This window comes from Lates calcarifer, linkage group LG18 (genome assembly GCF_001640805.2).
Source record: "Lates calcarifer isolate ASB-BC8 linkage group LG18, TLL_Latcal_v3, whole genome shotgun sequence".
In the NCBI taxonomy this organism is placed as follows: Eukaryota; Metazoa; Chordata; class Actinopteri; family Centropomidae; genus Lates; species Lates calcarifer.
Genome location: NC_066850.1, coordinates 10,595,391 through 10,607,371, shown reverse-complemented (window position 1 = coordinate 10,607,371; position 11,981 = coordinate 10,595,391). Strand labels below are relative to the sequence as shown.

At 42.2% G+C, this 11,981-nt stretch overlaps 1 protein-coding gene across 1 annotated transcript; it reads right to left on the bottom strand.

Annotated features, from left to right (window-relative positions):
* Window positions 1-7,076: 7,076 nt before the first annotated feature.
* Window positions 7,077-11,917, bottom strand: LOC127139019 (zinc finger protein 14). The gene is made up of 3 exons (XM_051077680.1): window positions 11,781-11,917; window positions 11,396-11,519; window positions 7,077-10,072 (listed from the first exon to the last, which is right to left on the bottom strand). Exons 1-3 carry the CDS (start codon window positions 11,835-11,837, stop codon window positions 7,455-7,457), a joined length of 2,799 nt encoding a protein of 932 aa, XP_050933637.1. The 5' UTR covers window positions 11,838-11,917; the 3' UTR covers window positions 7,077-7,454.
* Between the last annotated feature and the right edge of the window lie 64 nt (window positions 11,918-11,981).

Below are 11,981 nucleotides of genomic sequence, written 5' to 3'. Positions count from 1 at the left end.
AACACTTTTCCACTTAGTCAACACTGTGCTACTAACATGAAAACCTAATAAAAAGCTTAATAAAAAAGCTGAATACATGTGCACTGGACTGAATATGGAAAAATCTGGTACTTTTTGTACTGTAACAGAGCAAATATGAGCCAGAGATAACCAGAAAGCCACATTTCAAATCCTGCTCCCCCTAAACTCTTTGCCTCTGTGCTGGGATTTGCTGCTTTTCTGCACATTGTCACTGTAATTTCATGTAATAAATCAGTCACTGCTCTGGTTTTCTGTGCTGATTTTTCAGTCCATACAAGCAGGTTTGTCTGCAAATGACATCTGATGCTTCTGCGAACTGAGTGACTGATGTGAAAAAAAGAGTGGAAAAACAAAAACACATGGGGGGATTTATGGTGAAGAAGACATGACTTCATATTTTTCATATTTCTGATTTCAGCCACCACTCTGGAGCACGCTACAGAGCTGGTTGCTTTCTGGTGCACTGACAAACACTTGATGGCACCCATTGTGGCCCCCCTCCACCCCCAAAATAATGGTAACGTGAGGGCCCCAGTGTTCCCACTGTGACACATGGGAAAAAAGCAGCAGTGACAGAGCAAAGCTTCACACGAGGCGAGGGCTTAAAGAGAGTTTTCAGCCAGGATGGGATATCACCACTGATCCAGTCACTAAACATGAGATCAGTGCTGTGACCCAATCATAAAACAGGACACCAGCGCGTATCCCAGCATGCTCGGCCAGTGTATGTAAGTGTAGCATCACAAGCAATGTTGGATCCTAAGGGGACGGAGGCTGAAGACACGCAACAGTTAGGGTTGTTGGGGTAAAGTGGGTCAAAACACAAGCACGATCAAATGTCCCCATATGACACGGACTGCACTGAATCACACCCATGGTACACAGCCTTCAGAGCCCATTCATATCTTGACTGTAATCGGTGGTTCCCAACATAAGGATCGTGGCCCATGAAGGGGTCGCAAGATAAATCTGAAAGGTCAAGGAAGATTAAGTTCATTCTGTCTGATTATTTTTATGATTTTCACTTTTTTGTGGGGTAATTTTGTGACAAATTTTCACATAAAACAATCTAAGAAGAGCAATTCATTAGCCAAAATCTTTGAGAACTACTAAGTTAAATCTTCTAAAGCTAACACTAAGTCAAAATCATTGTTTTCTTAGGGCAAAAATGTCAAATACATACACACACACACACACACACACACACACACATATATATATATATATATTCCTGCAGCACAAAATGTTTTAACTTTTTCTGACTTTTTGTGAAATTCTGGGCTGTTTTGTAAAAATTATCAATATAAAACAATCTAAGAAAAGAAAATTGCTCTTCCTATGAACTGCTCACAGCTCATAATCATATTTAACCTGTGCTGTAAGATCCTCAGTTCATTTTAAAGAGTCACAAAGCAAAGAAAGTTGGGAACCACTGAGCTAAATGACTAAATGAGGGAAAACAATTAGTTGTTCAACACGCAAGTGTGGTTTAATACTACAGAAAACACTTGTTGAGCAGCTGCTTTGTCAAAAAAAATATGACAGATAAGCAACTGTTGTGTCTGTTTGCAGTGCAGCCAAACAAACCCATGATGGTTTATTAAATTAATCGGTCAATAATGCTGACTCACTTTATACCTAGACAGTTGGTGCATTGAATAACATATCTCCATTCAAAAGCCTTGGTTTGATTAAGGGCTTTTCATAGCTTTCCTACAACTCGCTAACTTCAGGTCTACTGGCATATATGCAGGTCCATGACCTCAATCTGTGACCTGGCTTATCTTCTTCTCAGGACTGCTGTTGGGAGACGAGATGTGCACTGAACAGCTTCTCTGTTTGCCTCCCCTGGTGGATTGCGTCACTGTCAGGAGCTGCTGATACAATGTGGAATATGATGATGATGCTCCTCTGATTAGAGGGACAAAGCTGCTTTCAGACCAGAGGATGACCTTGTTAGCATCAGATCAGGGACGTGGCCGGTTACTGACGCCCGTAAGCCTCTCTGTCAGTGGCTGATCTTAGATGTGAAATTATCTCATCTTTCACTGGCTCTCGACATAAAAGACCCCACAATCTAGCGTGCAAATGCCTCAGCACAGATTTTCCTGTTATCACTGTAGCTGTGGTCTGGCAGTATTGATATTGATGATGGGCTTGTGCAGTACATCTGCTGATGCAGTAGTAGGAAGAAGAAGAAGGGGGGTGGAGGGGTGGCGGTGGGGGCTGACCTTCCCTTGTTCGCCGTCTCTAATGCCCAATGCTCTGAACTGTCTTGGTGCCAGGTTTCTCTCCCTCCCTCCCTCGCTTGCTCTGACTCTCTTTTCTCTTCGGTTGCAAGACTTTTGAGCCCCCCACCACCATCGCCACCCCCCCCCCCCCCAGCCTTGTCTAAGGAGACATCCGCCTCAGTGAACTCATTGACCAGGGAAAGGCTTGTTTTCACTCCCTTCTGGTGTAGGAAGGACAAAGTGTTCACTGTAAAAAATGTCCATCTTTGCAAGTCATTTTGATGAGGAGAGAATCTCCAAGTGACACTTATCTTTTTGAAGAAGTGTTAAAAATACATGTCACTTGGATACTGTCACTTATTTACAATGCAGTCCCACTTTTTAATTGAGTTTTTTCATTGAATTCAGTGTCATTTTATTGGTAATGGATATATGATCTGCCTTGTTTAAATAGAGTTTTAGTTACAAAAGAAAATTCTTGCAGCAAATCTAATAACAAGCAGTTACATCACCTCATTTGGAGCACTTTCCCTATGTCACCAAAAAGCAACACAAAAAGACTTGCAAAGATTGACATTTTTTGCAGTGTTAACAGCATCCCGTCTGGTCTCTCCTGCCAAATAAATGTCCGAGCGGGACGGATACACAGATACAGACAGCGGTGCAGAATGCAAATGAATGCAAGTGGATGAAAGTGAGAGGACGGAGGAAGAAGTGGAGTGGATGAAAAACGAGATAAAGCATTTGGTTTTTGCAAAAACCTGCGTGAACGCCACAGCGGCGAAGGGAGGATGGAGGGCTGTGTGTGGGGATAGCAGGGCTGGTACCCAAGATGGGAGGGAATGTGTGAGGCTGGGGATATGTCTGGGCACACACACAGGTTCACATGAGGACACACACACATGCAAGCGCACACACGTACACACACTTGATTAGGAGAGCAATCCTTCTCTATTCTCTTGATTAGTCTGAGGGTTTTTCCAGCTCAGTGGGTTCTCTGTGTTATATTTCCTCCTTTATCCATTGACTAAAACAAAAAAACTTTGCAAAAACAATGAAAGCAGGGTATCTATTGCAAGTGATTGTAGGGGTAATTTGTGTTTTTTTTTTAAATGTGTGTATTACTTTCCCAAGCTTGGTGGTTATACCGGGCAACGTGCTGGTGCACATGAGTTTGTGTGTGTGGCACTGTTGTCCATGCATTCAGAGCAAATATTGTTATCAAAACGCTGTGCTGTGCCATACACTGTTCATATGGAAGAAATAAAGGTGCGTCATGGAGCAAACGCAAGAAATGGGGCGCTTGTTTTGATACGCTATGTTTCCGTAGTAACACGCAGGGGTCACAGTATTTTGGCAAAAAGGCCAGGAAATTCCGTGGTGCCTGTTGATGATCAAAACCTACTTTTTCAAAAATATCTCTGGGACAGTTTAACTGTTTGTGATCGCTGAACATGTTGGAAGTGGCAGGATTTTCAGCAAACTGTTATCGCATCAGTTTCTTAGGAAACTAAACTTGGATGTTGAACAATAAAGAAATGACAACAATAGAGCAATGTTCTTCAAAGGCAGTGGTTGTTATTTACTGCATGTTTCTTTGACACCAGTCTACTCAGCTAATGTGATTGTGATTTGGTCTGTGTAACTGAACACACAACAGGGAGGCTGATAAAGATACAACAATACTGGTCCCAATTATCAGCACTTACCAGTTAAAGCTGCACTAATCAATATTTTCATGTTAACATGCACTAACAAAAACCCACTATACACTACCTGCTCTGCACCAAACACCAGACTGACACAATTTGCAACTAGCGGGTGAACATGGTGGAGCATTTAGCTGCTAAAAAGCTACTTTCCTTCAGGAGCTGGTAGAGACCAAAACAAAGCTAACTCGTAATGAATGCCAACATTGCTCAGTGACTGGATGCGAAAATAGGCAGTTATTTGGGCAGTAGGCAACGCTCACCGTCACAAGTAATAGTATGCAAATGTTATATTGTACAGCTTGTTCCACTGCTCCCAGGCGGCCAAAAACTAGCTACTGCAGCACTCTGACTGGTGAACTGAGACTTGCAAAGATTGACATTTTTTGCAGTGTTAACAGCATCCCGTCTGGTCTCTCCTGCCAAATAAATGTCAGAGTGGGACGGATACACAGATACAGACAGTGGTGCAGAATGCAAATGAATGCAAGTGGATGAAAATGAGAGAATGGATGGAGGAATTGGTATGGATAAAAAAACATATTTTCTTTTATTAAATGTTGTATTTACAGCTTGTTCCATTGCTCCCAAGTGGCCAAAAACCAGTTACCGCAGCACTCTGATTGGTGGGGGAGATTTTAAAGCTGCAATAATTCACTTTTTGGCCAGTTGGGGACAGAAGAATTGAGCAGCCTTAAGACACTATGGTTTTATCAAGTATTGGAGAAAATAAACACATATCTGCTAGTTACTATCTTCATATGTCTAGTGTTTGGTGCTGGGCAGATAATGCAAAAAGTCTTTATCAGAGCTTTTTTGCTGTGAGAAAAAAAAACAAAACCTTCCAACTGCTGACTGTAAAATGTCTAACTCTTCCTCTGAGGCAAATCTTGTGTCTTTTGTGACCTCTCCTTACAAGTTATTATGACCTCAGTGTGTGCACTTTGAAAGGTTTTAAAGCAATTTTCAGTCTTACGGTTTACATCATAGTATGACAATTTCAGATTCAGGTTAGGGTCCACAAAGCATCACAGTAAAGAGGTCGCATGAACTGCAGGTGCATTGTTCATTCAAATCCTGGAAAAATCAGGGCAACATATGGCACAAACTGTAAGACAAACGTCCCAGTGGTGGAATTCTCATTGGCGACTTAGGTCCATTTTCACGGAGTGTTTCTATTATTTTGTCTACCCCCATTTGTACTTGTGACACCACGATAATCTCGAGACTTGTTAGAGCGTGCAAGCATTCCATCTGTTACAAAATCCAGGAATGTTCCACTGAGTCACGAACAAAAACACAAAACAAATACTTGAACAATAGCATGTACAGTAATTACAGCCTTAATAGGTGGTTTCAGTAAACACAACTAATCCTGGAGAGACAAACCACACACGAGAGCCAACTATCCAAAAAAATGCACAGATTCAGAGCTTTTTAGTGTCAGTGATACTGCAGTGAGCTGTCCGTCCCATCCAGCTTTGCTCATAATGTGCTGCCTCATTCTGTAATTAGAGCTGGACGGGGGCCTGAGCGCGATACCTCAAAGCATGCAGGGAAGTGTGCTGTTTGTGTTGTTTACTTATTCCGCGACGACGAGTGCTATTGGGGGGTACGGGCCACCGTTCCCTGGCTCTCTCCTGGCTGGCTGGGGAGTGGGTGCGGTGCTCCTCTGGGTGCAGCGCTCCTCTCTGCCCACCACCTGGCACTGGAGAGGCTATGTCTAGGAAAGAGACCTCTGCCAGGCCTCAATTACGGGGGGAATAATCCAGGACACACTGAAGCAATTACAGCCCCATATAAATCAATATGCTTTGGGTTAAAAAGTGATCTGCTCCCAACACTCTGGAGAGGCTCTGACTCAGTCGGCCTTTGATTTTTCTGAGAGATGGGAGCAGTTTCTCTGGAAATGGGCAGGGATGCTGCTATAGCTGCTGCCACTGTGGTTTCAACTGTCACTCAGGCTGAGTAAACAGTCAGGTGACATGGACTGTGAGGAAGAGCAGAGGATAAATATTGATTTGCAGTCACTGAGCCTGTATAAACATTTGTTGGGAAATTTATGTTGCATAAACCAAAAAGCTGCATAAACAAACAAGTTTCCCCGCAAATTACAATGTAAACATGTTCACTCTCAATATATACTGAGAATTGAAATATGGATGTTAATGAAGGATAAACACGGTTATTATTTATGTATTAGGGAGCTTGCAGAGTCAAAATCCTCCAACACAAGCTGTGGCAGTAGGGGGCAACACTGACAGCTCACCCTCCCCTGTGAGGTACAGCTGCTCAGCCGCTGATCATCATTATTACTACTATACTGCCATCTTGTGGTGAAACAACACTACTGACTAAACACTGGACAACACAAATAGAGTGTCCCTACTCCATGCTTCATACTAAATCCCAGGTAGACTCATGATACACTTATTAAGACTTGTGCATGTGCAGCGGACACTCACGGCTGCTAATGGCTAAGTGGAGAAACAAAAACACAAGTTTTGCCACATGTACTGAATAATTGCCTATGGATGTAAACAGTGAAATATGTGTATTCTTTATGTGCTAAAACAGTATTCTAAGACAATTTCTATATGCATGTGTTAAATGGTTTTTATTGTTAAATTGTATGATAGCCTATTGAACTTGTTTTTCACCCTAATAATGTCAAGCTTTATTTATGTTTTTGATATATGGCATCTGATGATATTTTAGAATCTTTATATTATATTTATTATATCTTTGTAAGTCTACAGCCAAGTTATTTTCACTATTGATAAACCTGTTGGTTTATTTTTAGCATTGCTTAGCCTATAAATCAACTAGAGGATCAACAGAAAGTTCATCACTAACTATTGTAGTGTTGCAAACAAAAGCAAAAAATATTTTTAAGAAATTGCTTATAGTATCTTCTCAGAATTTGCTGCTTGTCTTTGTTTTATATGACAGAAAAAAAATCATCTTTTGGGTTTTATAGTCTTTATTGGACAAAGCCAGACATTTGAAGATGTCATCTTTGGCTCTAAGATTTATCAGTAACAAAAAAAAATATCTCCTGTTTTGTTTTGTCCAACAGCCTAAAGCAAAACAGAGACAGGAAACAAATCATGACACTGGAGAAACTAGTATCTATTGGGCCTTCTTTTTTACTTTAAGTACTAACCGATCGTCAAAACTACAAATATTTGATTTTATCATTACAGTAGTTTTTACTCAAAAATGAGGGGAGCATGAATTACACTCAAAGCTGCTTTATTTCAAAAGCAATGTAAGCAGAAATTATATACATGCCTTATAGTTCAACATATTTTACAGAGCATGTGAAACAACAGTGATGCAACAAATGGAACAAAAGATCAACTGACAAATTGGTCAAAATCAAATAACAAAGGGCAAATTAAGTCAAGAAATCAAGTGTTTTTTTGGTGACCGCACAGGAAACTTCAACACTGTATAAAATAAAACATCCTGCATGAAAATAAACAGATTTCTACTGAAATTCTATCCTCACTTCATCAGTGAATGAAGATTCAATTTTCACATTGTGAGTGAGTGAGTGTTCCCAGAGGGATTTTTTCTGGAGGAATGCTAACCCGCACTCCTCACATACGTAGCTCTTTGGCTTCCCGGTGTGAGTCCGCTTGTGTTTCTTCATGTGATATGACAACCTGAAGCCTTTATCGCATATGTCACATTTGAATGGCTTCTCTCCTGTGTGAATGCGCATGTGCGACTTCAAATATCCCGACTGGATGAAAGCCTTGCCACACACTTCACACTTGTATGGGCGCTCCCCGGTGTGATACCTGTTATGTAGTCGGAGCTCGTTGGCGGTCAGGAAGGTCTTACCGCACACTGTGCACTGGTGAGGCCTCTCGCCCGTGTGGATGAGCTCGTGCCTCTTCAGGGACGTCTCTTTCATGAACTCCTTCCCGCAACTGTTGCAGGGATACCGTACGCCCATGTGGATTTGTTCGACGTGGTTCGTCAGCTGCAGCTTTGTGCGATAAGCCATGTCACACTGTGTGCAGGTCCAAGGCCTCTCCTCTGAGTGGGTTCCCATGTGGACTGTGAGCTCTGAGGCTGAGCGGTAACACTTTCCACACTGCCAGCACAGGAAGGGCTTCTCCCCTGTGTGCTTCCTCTGGTGAACCGTCAGACAGTTGGAGGACCTGAACTTCTCTGGACACAAGTTACAAATGTATGGGAACTCTCCTTTGTGGATTCTCTGGTGGATGGCGAGGTAGGACAGCTGGATGAAGGTTTTGTCACACTGTGCACAGGGGTATGGTCCAGTGAAGTTGTGCTGCTTCTCATAATGTTCCCTCAAGCGTCTCAGTAAGGTAAAAGTCTTGTCACACATTGTGCACTGCATCGGCCTGTGCATCAGTTTGTGCCTCTCGAAAGCTGGCTCATTGGCAAGTATCTTCCCACACTCTTTGCAGTAGAGCGGGTCGTGAATCCTCTGGTGCACTTTGAGCATGGTCATGCTCTTAAATTCTTTCCCGCAGTCGTCGCACTTCATGATCTCCCTCACATCCACCTTGCACACGTTTTCCTGATGCTCCTTCAACGCGGACAGATATTCAAAGTGTTTGCCACAGTTTGAACACCACACGGGTATCTTCAGTGGCGGCCCCTGTTGGGGCTCGGCACTGGCCACTTCACTTTGGCTGGGTCCAGGTCTTGGCTCCTTTTTCCATAAGAATCGGGTGATTTTCTTGTGACAAATGGCATAAATCTGGTGTCTTTTCAACCCGTGCATGTGTTTAAAGCGCTTCTTGCAGTGGACGCAGTGATATGGCCGATCATCTGTGTGACACTGTATGTGCCTGTTCAGTGTTTTGACGCTGTCGAACGCCCTAGAGCACACAGGACACACTTTCAAGGCTTTTTTGCCGACTTTTTGTACAGGTGTAGATGGGGACTCCTCACAAGTATCTGTATGTGCATCTGGATTAGTTTCCTTTCTATCAAGGCTACTTGTATCATCACAGTTCTGAGTGTCTGCTTCAGCCAAAATCTGCTCCACAGTCTTGCTTTGTTCCTCTCGGATTCCCTCATGCCCGTGAATGATCTGATGCTTCTTCAAAGTGTCCTTGTACTTGAAGCCCTTCTCGCAAGTGATGCAAATAAAAGGACGCTCTTCTGAGTGAGACCGTAAATGCTTTGCGATGTCTGCAGTGCAGGGTAAGACCCTGCTGCAGATGGGGCAGACTTTACCCTCTGTTGACGCCTCTGAAGGCGGCTGTGGATTTGATCGCTGCATCTCTTTCCTCTTTGGCTTTTTCAGCTCTCTGCTCTTACAAATCTCCTTCTGATGTCTCTTTAAGACATAAGGATTCTTGAATTTCTTCTCACAGAAAGAACATTTATATGGGCGGTCCTCTGAATGGGACTTCATGTGTCGCTCCATGTCGACTCGGCGGGCAAAATATTTCCCACACAGACCGCAATTTTTGTTTTCTGCCATCTCAGAGGTGCTCGGATCCCCAGAGTCTTCTTCTTTAGTGCTGTTGCTCATCTCCTCCTTTTCATGAACACGCATGTTGTGTCGGTTCATGTCATAATGGTCCCTGAATCGTTTGTCACAGTTGGCGCACTTGTACCTGAGATCCCGATTTGCAGAATGAATTTCCTGGTGTCGTCTCATGGCTGCAGCTCGGAGGAAAGTCTTATTGCACACAGGACATGTCTTATTGTTAGGGTATTTTTTTCTTTGCCTCTTAGCTGACGCTGAGTCTCTTTCTTTTAAAGCTTTTCTTTTTAACTGCAGCCTTTTGCTTTGTTTTAGCGGTTGAAAAACTGCTGGCTTTAATGTGTCACCAACGTTCTCACCTGCTGCATCTCTGGCAGTTTCCTCCGCTTTTAAGTCATCTTCTTCCTGATCATCAGGCTCCACCAAACCTGATGGCTGTTCAATGTGTATGTAGTCCAACAGAGTCACAGTTTCACCCTCCACCTGAACAGTCATACAACCCTGCATCTGCTCTGATGGAGGCTGTAACTGTATTTGGTCTGCATTGATTACGACCTTCTCCAGCTGAGGGAGGGACAATGAAGAGAGGATGCAGTTCCCAAATGAAGATGGAATGCTCTGAGTTTCATCTGTGGAGAAAAGAACAATCCCTTTAACTTTATTCAGCTGTAAACAAAAATTGTATCAGTTCAGAAACAAAAATCACACATATTATTTAGTATGTTTATATGTACGTTATATCCTATTAATATCCAGTTAGCATGATTTGATTTGATTATTTAACACAAACCTAAATTTGTTTGTTTGTCAAAACTGTTAACTCTTAAATTAGATGTATCTAGAGCTGTTGGTTGGCTACTTTGCAAGTGCAATTTCCTTCATGGCTGTTGTCTAAAGATCTGCTATAAACTGTAGTGAGCTTGTTTGAATATTACTGGAGTGGTATTTTACATGTTGTGTGTCAAGCTGTAGTCTGACTGAGACTGCTGATATAAAACTGACCTTCACTGTCTGCATCTTCCAGCCATCTGCAGCTCCACATTTTTCGTTTTTCTTCTAGAACTGCACAAATGCACGCTGCCTTTCTCTCTTTTTTGTAAACTTTACGGACGAAGTCATCTTGTTTTGAATAAACTTTAGTGGGATTGTCAATGGACAAATCCGACGCAAGGATCTGGCCAAGCAGAGCGGCTGATAAAAATGTATAGTGTGAGTTAACACAGCATAAAATTATCAAACAGTGGTAGTATAATTAGGATTTTGTCCCTTTTAACTTCCAAAATAAAAAGGCTCCATCAACTTCTAAGGGACCACCTTTAAATGTCTACTAAATCCTCATAAAACCAACCGCACCTCTTCATTGAGCACATAAACCTTAACAACCTCTAGAACCTGAAAATAAAACCTGACAAAGTTGTTGTTGGTAAGACTTGAGCCAGGTTCTTCCTTTAGTTTGTGGTATCCATATGTAAAATGAGTTGCTCCTGGCCACAAACATTGTAGTTTGTCTTTACGTGTCTATTTTTGGCATTATGAATCAGTGTGATCAGTGCTCGACGCCTCAAGTTTGTGTTTCAAAGTCATGAAATAAACCCAACTTGACTAAGACTGATCTCCAGATCCCTGAGAGGACTTTATGAACCAGATTAATGCTGGTTTCATTTGTTGAAGCTCATTCAAGACAGACTTCTCACAATAAACCCTGATTTTTTTGAGTCACCTCTATGAAACACTCCTCAGGTTTTTATCAAATATTGTAAATCTCAGGTCTGAGAAACAAGGATAATGGGGCTTATCCAAATTTCTGAATCCGAGATAACACCCGCTCACCAACATGCATGTACACAACCTAATTAACCAGTAATTCAACAGATAAAAATCTTATTCATCCATTATCAAATTTATCTTGGCATATTTCACTCACAGCCAAATACAGCGTAGGGGAGACTCACCAGAAAAATCGAAATGTCCAAGTGTTGTGTGGTACAGGAGCACAGTTTTCAGGTGCTGTGGGTCAGGAACTGAGTGAACACATTCCTCCAGGGCAGATGGGACAGCACAGAGCATGGATGCAGTCTAGAGAAGAGACATAAGATTATAGTAAAAACATGTAGAGAATATGTTGTGCTCTGTCATATTTAATGTGCTAAAGAATCCAGTGACCTACTTTCAACTTCAATCATGACAGAGGATTAACACAATCCAACAGGTGACACTAATAAGATCTGACCATGACTAATTGAATGTTTACTTTGCCTGCCTACATTCAGGTTCCCCTTTGTAAGTGACAAACTAACTCGTAACTCAAAGGTTAGTTTCCCACAGATGTTCCAGTACCTGCTGGATGTCTGGTACTGGAAGAAGCTTCTCCAGTCTGGACAGGAAATCCAGCATTAGCACCTGCAGAGCGCTGTCATAATCAGGCCCAAAGTCCGTTGGAAAAACATCCTGGGAAGAAAAATCAAATCACTGTTGAAGCAGTATTGACAGCAACAGAACATATAATGTGCAGTGGCTGCGGCATACTTTTGTCTAAAA

Excerpts from the sequence above, each read along its gene's own strand:
- LOC127139019 (XM_051077680.1), bottom strand. The coding sequence starts at position 11,837 with ATGCTGGATTTCCTGTCCAGACTGGAGAAGCTTCTTCCAGTACCAGAC. Across the intron at positions 11,520-11,780 it reads CAGTACCAGACATCCAGCAG|ACTGCATCCATGCTCTGTGC; the intron begins GTACTGGAACAT and ends TCTCTTCTCTAG. Across the intron at positions 10,073-11,395 it reads TGGACATTTCGATTTTTCTG|ATGAAACTCAGAGCATTCCA; the intron begins GTGAGTCTCCCC and ends TTTTCTCCACAG.